This window comes from Pongo abelii, chromosome 4 (genome assembly GCF_028885655.2).
Source record: "Pongo abelii isolate AG06213 chromosome 4, NHGRI_mPonAbe1-v2.0_pri, whole genome shotgun sequence".
Classification (NCBI taxonomy): domain Eukaryota; kingdom Metazoa; phylum Chordata; class Mammalia; order Primates; family Hominidae; genus Pongo; species Pongo abelii.
Window position 1 is genome coordinate 123,342,643 of NC_071989.2, and position 17,726 is coordinate 123,360,368.

General features: G+C 35.5%; 1 protein-coding gene across 3 annotated transcripts in view; it reads right to left on the reverse strand.

The window, feature by feature from the left end:
• The window catches only part of PGGT1B (protein geranylgeranyltransferase type I subunit beta), a 59,059-nt gene that overhangs the window by 23,794 nt on the left and 17,539 nt on the right, over positions 1–17,726 (reverse strand). For all 3 annotated transcript variants that reach the window (XM_054555836.2, XM_054555835.2, XM_024247628.3), the window contains exons 3-6: positions 10,810–10,877; positions 7,143–7,294; positions 5,674–5,806; positions 302–347 (exon numbers count right to left, since the gene is read on the reverse strand). In XM_054555836.2, coding sequence (XP_054411811.2) covers positions 302–347; positions 5,674–5,806; positions 7,143–7,294; positions 10,810–10,877 — 399 coding nt within the window. The remainder of the gene's footprint in view (positions 1–301; positions 348–5,673; positions 5,807–7,142; positions 7,295–10,809; positions 10,878–17,726) is intronic.

Below are 17,726 nucleotides of genomic sequence, written 5' to 3' on the forward strand. Positions count from 1 at the left end.
TGTTTTCTAACAATAGAGTAAGAAACAATCCCAAGATATTTTCATGCAGATAACACTTCAATAGATTACTAGAAAACATCATATGAACATCCCAGCCTGAATAATATCTGAATGATTACTGACCAAAGAGGCTTCAAATAGACAAAATGGTGTCAAAAGAGAATCAGGAAAGTGACAAAGAAGAAAATTATGCTGCACCAAGGGTTGAGAAAAACTTCTGAGGTTCTCCATACTGAAGACACTAAGATGTTGTCTAAGAGAACAAAAGAAACTACATGTTCACTTATTTAAGATGTCTTACCATGAGATTCAAGTCCAGCTCCCTGTGCCAGTCCATTGTCATAGGACTGAAAAAGAAAAACATTGTTCAGTTTAACAGGGAAATAATAATAATAATAAATGAATAAATAAGTTGCCATTGCACTAAGTTTTTTTGGTCTCTTCTAATTTTATTTCTCCTTTATATCTTCCAAAATATGCGTTTTTCCCCATGGAGAAGTAGAATTAGGCACTTTCAAATACCTGATTTTCTCTTCTTATTCACCAAGCCAAATCACTAAATGCATACACTAGGCACATTCTGAGAACAGATTGTTTTAAGTTATCTACATATTCAATCTCTACTCAATAAAAGCTCCAAACCTTACTCCTTTCCCATTGCAAGTATACATGAGTTGGAGAAAAATGTAAGGATTTCATACTGATAGAACATTATAAACATTAAATAAGCCTATTCTGAGGCAGTCTGGGGTCATTGAGAATAATGGTAGCCATTATTGAGTACCATCATTTGAATCTCCCCACATACACTCCAAAATCAAAACAGAAGAAGAACAATAAAACTTTGAAATCTCAAACCTTAGTAAAGCAAGAATACACACTCAAGCTTCAGATTACCTGTCTACAGAAAAAGAAACATCAAATCCCAGCAAGCCGTCTATTGCAACTCTACGCACCTTTGCAGACAGCAAGGGTGATTTATGAAAAATCATGAGAGGAGGGGAGCTAACAGTAGTTCTGAGACTGATCTAAAATCACTGCCTAAAAGAGAAAGTCCACCCTAAATATGAGAAATACAGGCAGTTCTCACTTTGCACAGTTCTCTTATGCACACATTCCAGTTGCCATGGTTTAGCTAAGTAACACAACAAACTTCAGTAACCACAGCAGCGTATTAACCATAATTGCAAAAAGTACAAAACTCCGTTGCTGGCTCTTCACTCTGCAAATCAATACATAAATAACAGATGTGCATCGTGATCAGTGATCAATCATACCACCTTTTTCAATCTGTTAGGAATTGGTCATTGCTCATGTTATTCAGTTCACACACAGCATACTGTGGTTGTGCTCTTTGTCTCTCAGTGATAAACCCACATGATGTTTTATTAAAAGGCATAACAGAAAGAGGGGCTTGGCCAACAAAGATGAAAGTGCAGTAAAAAAATAAAAAGAATTAACACTGGGTATGAACTTAAAATTAGAGTTATAGAAGAAATAGCTATTACGGGAATGTTGATAATATTGCTGTTTGAGACTCTAGATATACCATCAGAAGAACAAAGCGAAGGTGAAACATCTATAAGCAAGGGAAGAGCTTATGATAAAAAAAGATGAAGATGTTCTAGGGAACTGCTATGGGCAAAAAAACTTCACATAAAAGGAATTCTCAGAGATTTCACAACACTGAAAACACAAAACACAACGTTGGAAGCTGACAGAAACTGATTGTGGTCATTTAGCAAGACACAGAAAAAATACTCCATCTTATAACTTATATAATGAGAAGAAGGCAATATTCTCAATATTTCTAATGTTTTAAATTATAGTATACCATATACTGATTTTACTATTTAAAACATCATACATTTACAACTGACAGGAACAGTTTTCAATGTTTTGGCAAAAATTTTAAAGGTCACAAAACAATCATAATTTTTCCCATTGATGATTAAAATCACCTTGTATGATTTCAGCTTGTGTGGTTATCATTATAGTATGGCACTATTATGCAAAATGAGGACGGCCTGTTCAGAAAGAGGCCTGGTAAACACTGCACTGGCTATATGAAAGGCACTTAAAAGAATGTGCAAGTCAAGGTGGCAGGGCTCAAAGAGTAAAAATTTTGGTAAAGAAAGTTAAAAAACGAGGGAGAAGCCCTTTGAAAATCAGGTGATAAAGGAAAGCTCAGAAAAGCAAAATTTAGATACCTGGGAAACAAAAGAGAACCTTTTTCCTACCAGAAAAATCATAGAACAACCCCAGCTACAAAAAAAAGCCATCCATTAAAGAAAGCATACTTAATTACAATGAAGGGAACAATCTTAAACTAGGAATTCTTACCAGAAAAAAAAAAATTACTAACATACAAAGTAACTCTGAGATGAAAATACAGCAAATGAAACGCAAACACCTAAGTATATGAAAATCTGCCTCTACTCCCAAGAAATAGGCATGAATTAGAAGAAAACTGTAATGTAGCACTCCACAGTCAAATACATATCCTCAAACAAGCATTTGGAAATAAAAAAGGAAATTAAAAGTTAAAAACAGATGAACAAACAATAGAAATAAAAAGAGAAATAGTGTTAGAAAAGAAATACAAGAAAAAGACAAAATAAGAAATAAATTTTAAATTACAGGATGACTGAGGAAGAATAATCTCAAATGAAAATACAACAAGGGACACTGAAAAAAGGAGAAAACATCCAAGAGAATAAAAATGAGATAAATAAGTCTAAAAGGTCAAAGAGAAAGTGGCTGAAAAGAAGGTCAGGCAAAAAAAAAGAACAGACACTACAATGGAATTCCTAAAAAGAAAAAAAAGAAGGAAAAAAAAAAGCAAATGCAAAATAATGGACTAGAACTAGGGGTCAGCAATGGCCCAAAGGCTAACTCTGGCCTGCAGTCTGGATTTGTATGGCCCTAGAGTTAAGAAAATGGTCAATTACACTCATAGTAAAAGAAATAATAAAATGAAAAATCATGAGAGGAGGGGAGCAAAATTAAAAATATACTGAAATATCACTTTTCGACTACCAGAAAAAAAGGTAAAAACAAAAAAAGTATAACACTTTTTATTGGTGAGGCTATGTGAAAACAGGCACTCTCCTATATTGGTAGGAAAACAAACTGGTCTATCCTTTATGGAGAGAAAATGGGCAATCTCTAATAAAATTACATAAGCATTTACCTTTTGATCAAGCAATTCCACTACCAAAAATTTACCCTGAAGATGTATCTATAACAATATATAAATATATATGCAGAAAGTTATTAATCACAGCATTATTTGTAATTGCAAAATATATGTTCTAAATGTAGAATAGCTGAAAAAAACCATGGTACATCCACACATCCACACAGTGGAGTAATATAATAGGAAACTATAAGAAAAAGAGAAAAATCTCTCTGAACTGATAAGGAGTAATTTTCACATTGTATTGATTTTTTTTTTTTTCTCCCAAGCTATATTGTTAAGTGAAAAAACCAAACAGCAAAAAAAAAGAGTATGGTATGCTACCTTATGAAGAAAGGAAAAGCATTAAAAATATCCATATCTTCTCATCAATAAGAAATGTAACAAAGATAAACTGAAAACTAATGAGAATAGTTACCTACAGGGTGACAGGGAACAAGATGTTAAGTACGGGAGTTAAGAAGAGGGTGGAAGACAGGGAGGGTGAGGGGCAAGGAGTCACACTTCTCTGTATATATCTTTTTGTATAGTTCTGACCTTAAGAACCAAATTAGTTTTTCACATATTAAGTAAATAAATAAACTCAACAAAGTTGTGGGCAGGAGAGAGCTAAGTGAAGGAAAAGCCTAAAATGGAATTCAAAGAGAAACAAATAACCTAACTGTACTTCAAACAGACAACATAACCATATTAAAGTGGGGAAATAAAATAAGTAACTGGAGTACTTCTTAAATATGGTATTCTGACTATATGCCCTCAGACTCAAAACAAAAAGAACCAATGTATTCTGGGTAATAGGAGCCAGGATTGCTTGTCACTATCAGAAATGGAGTCACAAATGAAAGGACGAAAGTTAAAATGAGCCCTGTGGTGTTAAGACTGAAATTTGAGGCATCACGATAGATTCATGATTTTAATATATAGATATATAAATAGATACAGACAGACAGATTCTGTGTGTCTGTAAGGGGATGCCTATGTACAGATACATTTCCTATCTCTGCCTGAGAAAAGGCCTAGAAGTAATGACATCGCAATACCAATGAGCATACTTAGCACCCAGATTCTAGTTTCTAAACCCTATCCTCCAACAAGAATAACCAAGGCTCCTCAAAGAAATGACTGATTCCAGAGCTGAGGATGGAAAAGTAGAAGATAAACCTGGAATATCTTGTGCCAGAAAGCAAGGAGGTCTTCAAAGAATGAGGGTAACATGTCAAAAGGGCACAGAGCCTACTAAAAGGGGTTCCATAGGCCTAATCTGGGACAATCTGAGCATCAAAATAATGACAGTAACAGATTACAACCCATTGAATAAAATAAGAAACTGAAGTCCATAGAGATATAAATAAGTAAGTATAAGTAAATAAATAAATGCAGAGAGAAAGTTTTTTTCAAACAGTAGAATTTTAACTGATATTTATAGGAAGGATGCTAGAGCTGGAAAATCATCAATGCATACTAACAACACTATTGGATAAAAATTTGATTAGGGACTCACTGAATATTTACAGTCTCCAGGTATCTCACCACAAGATATTCAGTAATTACAAAGGGAAAAGCACTAACTTTACAGAGAAAACTCTGGCATATGCCACCTTAACCAAGTGAGCAGACATAGGGCATATCAACTTGCTGCATCTCCAAATACAGTGCACTGAGAAGACAGTATTACTTCTGTACTATTCATACCAAAAATTCTTATCACCCACCCTCCTATCAAACATAAATCTCTTTTCCTCTTAAAACTCCTTTAATGGTCTCTTCTTTCTGTATCCAGAGGCTTTTTAAAATTTGTGCTGTTGTAGATTCTACAAAAATCTGATCCACAGTTACACACTCACTTAAATGCAACTCCATTCTTCTTAGGAACTCACAGACATTTTCATTGTGAAATATTGCCTATGAAAAGTTGAATTAACAGCCTAAAATATTCTAACAGCCTCAAAATAATCTATAAAATGTAAAACTTCATATTTGGGAAATAATAAACCTGGGAAGCAGTAGTTTTATTTCTCCTTTTATACAGAGATGACACAGTAGAGCAAAGGATAGTTCTGGCTAAGACTAAGCTTTCCTTACTAATGCCAATAAAAAGATTAGAGAAATAGTCTCACCAAAGATAACATAATCTTCCAGTTTGCTTGTCAGGACTCTCTACTAACTCCTGCTAGAACAGGCTGTCAATATTTGACTTTCAGATTTTACTTCTTTTTCTTTTAAGGTGACCAATCCCTTTCTTATAAAGATACTGCTTCTTTAAATAAAATCATATTAAATTTTAATGGCCAAGGAGTCAATCTGCACTTTAAGATTATTTCTTTATTGTGTTCTGATACACAATTTACCTAAAAAGCAATCTTAATGCTCTTATTTACAAATTGTTGGTGGAAGAGATGAGACATACACTATAATACAGCCCTCATGTACCAGCAAAAACAACCTAAATAGTCAATTTTATCAACAGAACTCACCATACTTCTCCTAATATAGGTGATGGCTTTTTTCATATCCATGCCTGACCAGTTGTTGAGCATATAGCAAATACAGGAAGCACAGTACACAAATCGCATGTCATTTTCACTGCCTTCAGGTACTGCACAAAAACTGAAAATAATAACAACAATATGATTTTCTATTAACACTGGACTCTGATTTTTTTGCATGGGGGTTAGAAACATCTCCTGTGTGTCTTTATTCACAGAAAAATCTGTTGATTATTCTACTTTTATTATTCAATATTCTACTTTTATTATTCAATAAAAAATAAGACTACTAACTTGAATAATATAAAACTTTCTCTAAATCATCATTCTACTACAAACTTTTCACTTCTTGGTGGTTTTACACACTACCATGTTACTCCCTCCCAGATGCTTACTCAGCATAAGCTTACTTGATCCTAGCCAGGGACAGCTGCAGTACACTGGCTTGAGAATGGCAGAAAAAATAAAAGGTAAAACCTGAGACCTAGTGGGTAGTAAGAAATTTCCAAGCCCAAGTTTTTCTATGTGAAATTCCTTCTAAATGTATACACAGATAACCATTTAATCGATTGATCATATTGTATTTTAATTTTACGTATTAGTTGTAGAGAGGCAGCAATCTATGTTATGTATGTATTTGTAAACAAGAATAAGGAAGCAATAATCAAAGACTACACTGAAATATTGAGACATAAGTCATATATGCACTGGTTGAAGTAAATATTTAGTTTCATAGCATTTCCAATTAATGTCAATTTATTCTACTTGTCTACATTTATTTTTCCCTCATCAAGAGCAGTGTTTTGAAAACACTGACAGGAAAATAGAGCTATTAGTAGATGGAGCGCAAAGAGTTAACAGCACAGCAGGATTTGTTTGCAGTCTTTTCCTTAACCTTTTCACTATTGCTTTATCCCTTCTCAGACTTAAAAATTTTTTTCTACCTTAAAGCTCCAGGAAGATTCATCTTTAGACACACCATGTGAATCACCAAATATTAATGAACATACGAACTCCTTTTTCTATCCTTTAAAAATGTCATGGAAACTACCTACCCTGGAATATAATATTCATTTTTCACCCCTTTCTTCCCTAATCAGCATAAAGCAAGGAACTGAGGTTCAGACTAAATATATACGTACTTCAAAATACCAATTTTTCATCTAGAACATAAATTAGATTCCAATCCTGAAATTATTCAACCATTTATTTATGTACCCATTGTTGTTAAGAAGGATGAGAAAGGTGTTTGGCCATTGTAATTACTATTATTTTCACTCACAGAGGAAATCTTGGGTCACTTTTTTGATTATGCACTTAATTATGTACCTTGTAAGCTTTAGGTGGGGTTGTAATAGAGTATGATCCTCTAAAGATCTAGTATAGTATTGTATCCATTTCTTAGTTCCAAAATATTTTTGTTTATTACAAAAAAAGTAACAAAGAATCACTCATACCTCCCATCTTCCAGCTGAAGGGCTCTCAAGCCTGCTAAGCAAGCTTCTTTATTTACTCGGCTTAAGTCGTCTCCAAGAATAACTAAGCATGAGAGGCCAGTGTAGGTCATTGCAATGTGGCCACTATCATAAGGATGAGCTGTTCCAGGAGCCTAAATATAAAATTAATATAGTACTAATTAATGAAGTGAAATGAAAACTTATTTCATTAAGAAATCTAACATAAGGTTTTAGTAAATAGTAAAATTAAATGTGGCTTATACTGATTTGTATAGATATCTTATTGAGAAAAACAAATCTCCATTTTATGTATGTCTCAACATGAATATGATTGCACAGGCTACTTAATTTTTAAATTCTTTGATATCTCAGGCATTATGGAAGTAGTTATGATATTCAGGTAAACCAAATTATTTATTACTTATTTTTTTGGAATTTTTTTTTTTTTTTTTTTATTAACAGGGTCTTATCTGTCACCCAGGCTGGAGTGCAGTGGTGCAATCATAGCTCACTGCAGTCTCCAACTGCTGGGCTCAAGTGATTCTCCTGCCTCAGCCTCCAGAGTAGCTGGGACTACAACAGGCACAAACCACCATGCCTGGCTAAATTATTTAAACTTCATACTTAATCAACGCTATCACTTATAATTTAAGTCTTATAAAGTCAGAAAAGCATACAGCCTTCCAGAAAAAAAGATTTCTAAAACAAAACTTATTTTATATAGCACAAATCTAAATTAAATACCACAGTAGTGATCACCATATAAGAAACTAAAAAACGATACAATTAAAATAAACTCCTCTGCCTTCTATAATAAATGTAAACTTTTACAACCATTGAAAGGCATAAAATCCTGGTTCTATTTCTCACTGGCTTGCTTAATGTTCCTAATTCTAGAAAATGAAGATATTAGTACCTCACAAGGTTATTGTGACGATTAAGTAAGTTACTGTCTAAAAAGCTGTTACTTATCTTAATGATGATTAAGTGCAAGGCAAATATCAGAGGGACCACTAGTTCTTTGGAGTCAAGATTCAAGGGTCTTGAAACCACCCATGAATTGTAAGATTTTCTTGCATACTTACCTTCTATGGTTCCTCACAGAATGAGTTTGAATGGTGTTCACTACCATTTTATAATAATCTGAACCCACCCCACCTACCCACCTTTAGATACACATTTTTATTTTGAGATAGGCTTTGCTCCGTCACCCAGGCTGGAGTGCAGTGGCACAATCTCGTTCACTGCAACCTCCGCCTCCAAGGCTCAAGCAATCCTCCTGCCCTGCCTCAGCCTCCCAAGTAGCCGAGAATACAGGCACATGCCACCATGTCCAGCTAATTTTTGTATTTTATGTACAGACCAGGTTTTTGCCATGTTGCCCAGGCTGGTCTCAAACTCCTGAGATCAAGTGATCCATCCTCCTCAGCCTCCCAAAGTGCTGGGATTGCAGGTGTGAGCCACTGTGCCTGGCCAGATACACAGTTCTTTATATGGTGTCACAAATGTACCAAGCAAATTTCCATCTTTCCATCTTTCATTCTAAGTTCCTCCTTAAAAGTCAAGCTCTAGTTCTCCTGGCTATCCTATTCCACATTTACAACTGACTTCTTAGAATTCCTATTGCATATTTAACTTTTTGATACTCAAAGTAAACACCTGCTATGTTAAAAGAATTGCAGCGAAGCCAAACATAAATTAAACGTGGACCTTAATCTTAAGAGCAGAAGATAAGTCTACTCAAATAATTACAATAGAATGTAATGAGCAGTCATAAGGGAGGGATAATGATAACATGGGTTTAAATAGGAATTCTTTTCTGCAGAAGAGTAGCTTGGGCAGGTATAGATGAAGAGGAGGTATTACAGGTACAAGAAAAAGTAAAAGCAAATCAGAGAAGGAAAATTCTGGGGTGCACATTAAGGACAACACAAAATTTGCTAGAGAGCATGGGATTTGTGAAAGGAAATTGTGAGAATAGTGGGAGGATCCATCAGTGTTTCTCAAAAAGTGCTCTACAGCCACTGAAGGTCTCAAGCATTTATCAGGTAAGTCAATGAATGGTCCATAGGTAGTTTGGTGGTTTCAGAAGAAAACTCAGTGACAATATTTTATTCATATATTGTACTGGACAATCCAATGTGCCTCCTCACATTCTCTTGGCCTAATCTGTCTCCTAGATGCTCAGCCACCACTCTTAGTGACGGCTCTATGTGATACCACTTGGAATATCTAGTTCCTTTTACGACCCAGAATTCAGATGAACGTAATACAGCATGAAGTGAGACCTAGCTTGCCCAGAAGATACCAGAGTCCAGGTGAATGAAGGTCCAAAAAGGAGTTTCAGGAGACTCTGTGAACCAAGGGCAATAATGGCTTTTTCTTCAATTTTACTCCTGTTATTTTGAAAATGTTTTGGTGCAGGCGTCAGTTGGGGGAAGGAAAATATTTTAAAAGTAATGTTATTAAAGCACTGCAACAAATATAGGTAGACATCTATATATAGTATAGTACTATATAATGGTCATCATAACTAGTGGCACAATATTCTGTTCATTATGACTAAATGAAGACATTACCTGTATTCAGGATTAGCTTAAGTTGGAAAATATGATAGGCACGAAAAGGGACAAATTTTCTGAATCCTTTTTTTTCTCATTCCCTGCTAAATGCAGTGGGCACCCATAATTGGAGTCCTGCTGGTAAATTCATATGACCTTGACACAGCCAAGCTGGTTTACAGCTTAAGGCAGAGGAAGAAAGCTGAAGGAGTACCTCTATCAAAGTATGTCATCTTCTCCAACATTACTGCTATTTATTCCAAAAATTTGAAGCTGATTATGGAAAAACTGGTAGCTCTGCATTTACCTTGCAAGTGGATACTCAGCCCAACAAGATATTTGCTTATAACCATTACATAAGCAGGCTGGCCCCATCAGGGAAAAAGTTTCTATGTTGTGAGGCCGCTTTAGAAAAAATGATGCTTTTCTCCACTTTCTACTGTAGAAAAATACTGGTATTTTGTGTACATATGGAACACCTACAAAGTTTCTTCTGGGTCTGCTCCTTTGAAGAAGAAATAAAGCTCCTCCCTCTGTTAGGACTCACTGTTTTTATATTGGCATGTGCTGGTATCAAAGCCTTTGGATACAACCGTGAAGAAGTTCTGCATATTCTCATAAAAGTCATTAAAATAATCACTACCTAGGTCTTCAATCACTGCCTTTAGAAGGGCTTTTTCTTTTATTCCTAAGAAATGTGAGCTAAATGTAGAGTCTTTCTATAACACAATGAAGTTTACTGGCTTCTTAGACAGCAAGTATCAAAACACTTCAGTGCTCTATTTTCCTTTACTCAGGAAATCACCAATAACTTTTACACACAGATGTATGACACTGAGACAATTTTTTGTAACAATTAATAGAAATTTCTGTGTGTTTATGTACTGTATGTATTCTTCCTGGAAGAAAGTGCACTTCTTTGAGAAAGTAAAGTAGACATAGGTTTCCTTTAAAGGATTTCAGTTTATAATATATATATTATTAGACAACATTTAGCCACATTGAAATCTGGAAGCCTGTTTTCTTCTGTGTAATTTCTTAGTTTTCTCTTCTATTAAAATATCCCTACATCCCTTCTGCTTCCTTCTGAACCAAATAGAACCAACCTTTGATGGATTGAACGGAATACCCAGGTATGAAGAGCCTCGGAAACCACAGCGATTTAGATTTGATCCTAGAAAACAAAAGCATGTGCTTATTTAAAGTACACTTTATTTTTGCACAGATTCTAAAGCAGCTTAATTACACAATCTTTCAGAAACAGACTATCTTAGTCTCCATTTTCATGCTGGCTAATGCTGAATGCTTACCACGTGCCAGGTCCATTCTAGGTGCTTATGGGAATTTCCACAATTAATTTCCATATGAGTCACAGACAACATAATGATTTCTATCATATACCTTTTTTTAATAGCCCACCTCACTGCCTATGAAGTCCTTTCATACTTCTCCTGTCAGATCAATTTTTATGTGATCAACATATTCAATCCCCCTCTCTATAGAATAGAAAACAGAAGCCCAGAGGTTAAGTGAATGTTCAAGGTAACAGTTAATAACACAATAGGATATAGTGTCTTTTTATTTTAACTCATTGCTTCTTTACATGGGAGCAAGCTAAAGGTTTAAAGCTGCAGAGAAAATACGTACTTTGTATTTCCATATTAGCTAGACCTTCGTTCTGAGTCCAGTAATCCACTTGGCTTTGAAGTATGTAGAACACTGTAAGTTAGCACTTAGTCTCTCTCTACTTAATCAAAATATGTTTATCCATACTTTTTTTCTATCTAAAAATTTTCATTTCTCAAGATATCAATGGAATATAAGTTGGGAACTTGAAAGAACAATCAACTATATAACAATTATGGTTTTAATAGCTATTAGAAAATCAGTATGATAGATGCAGAAAATAACAATGCGGTATCAGCAGACTGTAAATGCACTGCAGATAAAAAAAATCGAGTTGATCTAAAAATAGTCTCTGATATGAAGAACTACCTTCATAAGAGATTATGACTTGTGTATGACTAACTTCATTATAACTGTTTTCACTCTCCTACTTCTTTATTAGGTACTATACTTTTCCAGCTTCTTATCCCCCCAAAATACTTAAAATAGTAGCTTATACATTAATTCTTTGAATAAATTAGGAACCACTAAATTTAAACTCTCCACCAATTATCATCTCCCTACTGGAGAAAAATGTATTTTAAAAAGATACTAGCAGCCAGGTGTAGTAGCTCACGCCCATAATCCCAGCACTTTGGGAGGCTGAGGAGGGCGGATCACCTGAGGTCAGGAGTTCCAGACCAGCCTGGTCAACAAGGTAAAACCACATATATACTAATAATACAAAACTTAGCTGGGTGTGGTGGCACCTGCCTGTAATCCCAGCTACTTGGGAAGCTGAGGCAAGAGAATTGCTTGAACCCGGGAGGTGGAGGTTGCAGTGAGCCAAAATCGTGCCACTGCACTCCAGCCTGGGCAAGAGAGTGAAACTGTGTCTCGAAAAAAAAAAAAAAAAAAAAAAAAAAAAGATACTAATGGTGATTATGATTTCAGTGATTATGGTTCTCTTATCCTAAGGACTTTTAAATTGGTAAGCTACTTAAAACTTGCCAATATATAACAGAAGTTATAAAAACACTCATATCCTTTTGACCCAGTCATGATATATCTGAGAATCTATTCCAATAATTTCAAGTATGAGAGAGAAGAAATGCACACTGCAGTTTAATAATAGTGAAAATCTAGAAGCACCATAAAAGTCCAGCAGGTTAAGCGTATCATGCCTCATGTACTGAAAGAAACACTATATTCCTACTAAAAGTAATAATCAGTAGAACTATGTAGCAACACAGAGAAATGTACTTGATCAAGTTAAGCAAAAAAGTAGGATCCAAAAATAAATGTGCATTATTATGTTTATAATTAAGCAAATGGCACATATCAACGAAGACTGGAAGGGAATAAACAAAATAATATTAATCGTGTGAGATGATATGAATAAGGCTGAAATTTGTTCTCTGTATTAGTCACTGTTGCCATAACATATTACCACAAACTTGGCAACTTAAAACACCTACTGCCTTACTGTTCTGTAAGGTCAGAAGTCTAACACAGGCATCATCAGGCTAAAGTTAAGGTGTAGGCAGGGCTACCTTCCTTACCTGGAGGCTTTGGGGGAACAATCTGCCTCCAAGCTCATTCAGGACACTGGCAGAATCAACTTCCTTGCAGTTGTGTGACTGAGTTCTCCATTTCTTTGCTGGTAGGTATGACTTTTTGCTCCTAGATCCTCTCTTGCCATTTCTCATATAGGGGCCCCATATCTCAGAGTAGTAATGGCACTCAAATCCTTTCCATTAGACCCTCTCTGACTTTCTCTTCTCTCTTCTGCTCCCTTTCTCTGCAATTCCATGATGAACGTTTCTGTGTTCTTCTGCTGGTCATGTGATTATACTGAGCCCACCAGTACACATGTCACCTATGGATAATCTCTGTATTTTAAGGTCAGTTGATTAGTATAACTTTAACTCCCATCTACAAAGTCCCTTCACAGCAGTACCCAGATTAGTATTTGACTGAATTACCAGGGAACAGAAATCCTGGGGCAACATCTTTAGAATTCCACCTAACACAGGCAGGGCACGGTGGCTCATGCCTGTAATCCCAGCACTTTGGGAGGCCAAGGCGGGCAGATCACGAGGTCAGAAGATCGAGACCATCCTGGCTAACACGGTGAAATCCCGTCTCTACTAAAAATACAAAAAATTAGCCGGGCGCGGTGGCGGGCGCCTGTAGTCCCAGCTACTCCGGAGGCTGAGGCAGGAGAATGCCGCCAATCTGGGAGGCAGAGCTCGCAGTGAGCCGAGATCGTGCCACTGAACTCCAGCCTGGGCAACAGAGCGAGACTCCGTCTCACAAAAGAAAAAAAAAAAAAAAGAATTCTACCTAACACAGCCCTCATATTCTAAATTGTACATAATGCTATACTTAAAAAAAAATAAAAAGTTATCTTTCTCTAAGTTATGAATTCATTTATCCTTTTTATTTTTCAGACAGAGTCTTGCTCTGCTGCTCAGGCCGGAGTGCAGGGGCATCATCTCGGCTCACTGCAACCTTGCCTCCCGGGCGCAAGCAATTCTCCTGCCTTAGCCTCCTGAATAGCTAGGACTACAGGCATGCGCTACCACACCCGCCTAATTTTTGTATTTTTAGTAGAGACGGGGTTTCATCGTGTTGGCCAGGCTGGTCTCGAACTCCTGACCTCAAGTGATCTGCCTGTCTTGGCCTCCCAAAGTGCTGGGATTATAGGCAGGAGCCCACCGCACCCAGCCTATCCTTTTATCACCACTTCTTTTAATCCTTCTCTAGTTGGATAAGGGGCAATATCAAAAGGCAAATTTTCCTGTATGATTAAAAAATTTTTAAATCTTTTTTTTTTCTCTTTTTGTTCTTGGGATTGTCTTTTTTAAAGGGTATCCTTTCAAGTTACTAATTTGCTAGCAGTCCTCCATAAAAATGTGATCCCATTTCTACTTTTGACGGCAGACAGCTCTGATACCATCTGTCAGTTCTGAATTTATACTTGCAACTGGACACCTTTCTTGAGTCCCCCATCAACTTAAACAATTCTGTCAGGTGTTTTACATAGAGGCAGACATATAGTAGTGGTTCAATAAAATATCTGCTTCTGAGTGAAATAAATGAATTTATTCATTTTCTTAGAGGTAAATCAATAAACGACATTTCTGCTCACTTCTGTTTTTAGCCTGATTAAATAAATAACTTTTCTGAAAAGCAGCAGAAATATCGATACTTAAAACTACCATATAAGGTTAGAAGATCATGGCATGGACACTTGGAATCAAACTCAGGATCCTATTCTTCCTATCAATGAGTTCTATAGGCATTAACAACCTCTCTGAGCCAGTTTTTTCCATTTTTGAACTAGTAACAATAACATATTGCAAGTAATATATTTCAGGCTTCTTGTAAAGGTTAAAGGACATGTTTAGATTGTACTTAGCAAAGTGAAACAAGGCTGAATAAACAGTAACCATTCAAAATCAGTTCATTATACTTTATCAAAAGTGAAATAGGAAGAAATTAATAGCTTTTGTTGCAATTTATCAAGGAAAGTTTTTTTAAAGTAAAAATGTTTTTCTTTTTTTTTCCAGAAAGACTGTATACTGTCATGAAAAAAGTGTTTGGATCTTAAGCACCACAGTCACAGTATAGGGAAAAGACAATGTAATATTTTTTGCTCTCTTCTTAATCACCTGTGGACTATGAAACTGGATAAAGAAGTTTATTCTTTATTCTAAAGTTTATACTTTATTCTACAGTAAGAGAATTCTACTGTTTCTTATGGAAAGCTAAGATGAAGTAACTAAGAAATCAAGAAAATTACTCATTCACTAAATTATCAGTCACACACTTAAATCCTAATGTTTTAAAAAATGATGCTCATTAGGAGGTAACATTTTCACCACTTAAAATTTTTCACCACTTAGGCTGGGCGCGGTGGCTCACGCCTGTCATCCTAGCACTTTGGGAGGCTGAGGTGCGTGGATCACCTGAGGTCAGGAGTTCCAGACCAGCCTGACCAACACGGAGAAACCTCATCTCTATTAAAAGTACTAAAATTAGCCGTGTGTGGTGGAGCATGCCTGTAGTCCCAGCTACTTGGGAGGCCGAGGCAGAAGAATTGCTTAAACCCGGGAGGTGGAGGTTGCAGTGAGTCAAGATTGCGCCACTGCACTCCATCCTGGGTGACAGAATGATACTCCATTTCAAAAAAAAAAAAAAAAATTCACCACTTAAAAAAGTTTATTAGGTACTCTTTTGTGGTTTCTGTCAATATTTGTCTGCTCTTGTGTGCTTTCCTTTGGAATTCTAGTAAGCATACCTTTTCATGATAATTAAGAAAGTATACACACACAATTCACTGTAAATTTATCACTGAATGCATACTCTGGGTACAGTATAAATTTCTTTCCAGGTTATCAAACAGCACCATCTAGTGTTCCTATTTAACAGTTGCAAAACAAACTGAAAATTATTTGTGTGGTCTGGCTGTCCATCAGAATCAATTGCCCATTTTGAAAAAACAGAGATGCCTCTTGCATCTCCCCTCCCATGCCTGCTAAAAAGCATGAGGATAGGGCCTGGAAAATTGTATTTAAAAAGAAAAACAATCCCGGTTTGACACATAGTCAGAATCAAGAACTACTGATTTGGTAAATATACTTTTGTAGAACTACAGAGTCAAACTTGTTTATGCTGCTAAATAGAAGTACTTTAGATAGCACTATATCATAAAAATTGAGGTTACTTAAGAAAAATGAAAACTGGGTAGATGAGAGAGGTAGCAAAAATGGGAGTATGTACATGGATGTAATATGTGTGTGTGTTTATGTGTAAGTATGCAGGAGGTATGTTATTAGATAATATAATGTATTTATAGTTATCAACTATAAGGAAGAATAATTCATTTATTTGCACATTTGCACATGAAAGAAATTTATTAAGCTGACTCTTGCCTGATGACTGAGTCATATGTCACTTTAAAACTTAGTGTTTTACTATTAAGCTCATAAAAACAACTATATGTCAAGCACTGAAAGATAGTACATTTAGATATTCTTTAAAAAATGGTTATAAACTTGTGGAATATAAAAGTTTGAGAGTTTAAAGAGGTTCATCTTAATCAGGGGAGTTGCTTTTCATAAAAAGCAATAAACTGTATTGTGAAATAAAAAATTACATTCAAAATTATATTTAGGACAGCTCGTGCGCCAAAATATCACCATACTACTAATGATGATTATGCTTCTTAAATATATTTCAAAACTGATTTGCTCATGTTCTTAACTTTCTAATCCTCATTTTAAAAGTTTTTGCCCTAAGAAAACAGAATTCAAGTGAGGAATGTGGCTACTTTCTGATTTTAAAATGAACGTTTATATTTTATGGATAGAGAAATAATTCCGCATAAATCTCAAGAAACACAATTTCCTAGTAAGAAGACATGCCTTACACAACTCCTTAAGGATGTCAAGAAAGTACCAGACAAGGTAAATGAAACATTCAATAGCTAAAAAAAAATTTTTAAATATACCTATTTTCCACATTTCACAGATTTCTTTTAGAAATAGACCTACACCAATTAAAGAAAAGGCAGACAGGAGATATTCTTTCACAGAGATTAGAGACTTAATAATATTTCCCTCAACAAGATAGCAAATTGAGAATTCAGAATTGCAGCTGAACTGTGAAAAGGTCTGTGGAATGGTCTACCAGACATCTGACCTGGGAAAGCTGGATATATAAATGAACACTGTAAAACTATTTTTGCCAAAATGTCTTGATCTATAATATTTCCAAAACAGATGACTTATAATTTTTAAAATATGCAACATGCTTGACTTAGCCACATGAAACCATACTTACTTTCCCTGTGTTATTTTTTTAAAAAGTGAGCAATCTGAAGAATCCACTAAAAAAATAAAAGCATTAAACGTTTTACCCTTTAATACTGAACCTTCTTATCTATGTTTCCAAACACTTAATCCTAATACTTCATGGGATCTATTAAGGAACAGATACTAGATTTTCCTTTAAAGCTATAAGACAGTCTCCGAGTTCCCATGAGAAAAATCTGTACCGCACAGAAAAACATGCATGGTAAACAGAGCACCTATTGCACTGAATCAGCACATATAAGTAAAATATCCAAAGGACTAGAAAACTGCATTCTAATCTTGTCTCTAGCATTAACTAGCTGTATTACTGTGGACAAATTATTAATCTCTTTGAACCTTAATGTCCTCATTTGTAAAATGATGGACTGTAATAGTCCTCACTCTGTTCTAAGTCTAAAATTCTCTGGTTGTGCCCTCAAAGAAGGGCACACACAATTCCCAACCTGACCCCTTGTGTTCCCGAATACTTCCCTCCTGAAGTTAATGAGAAGGACCCGATCCTCCAGTGGTCTCACCATACACTTATTACTAGGAAA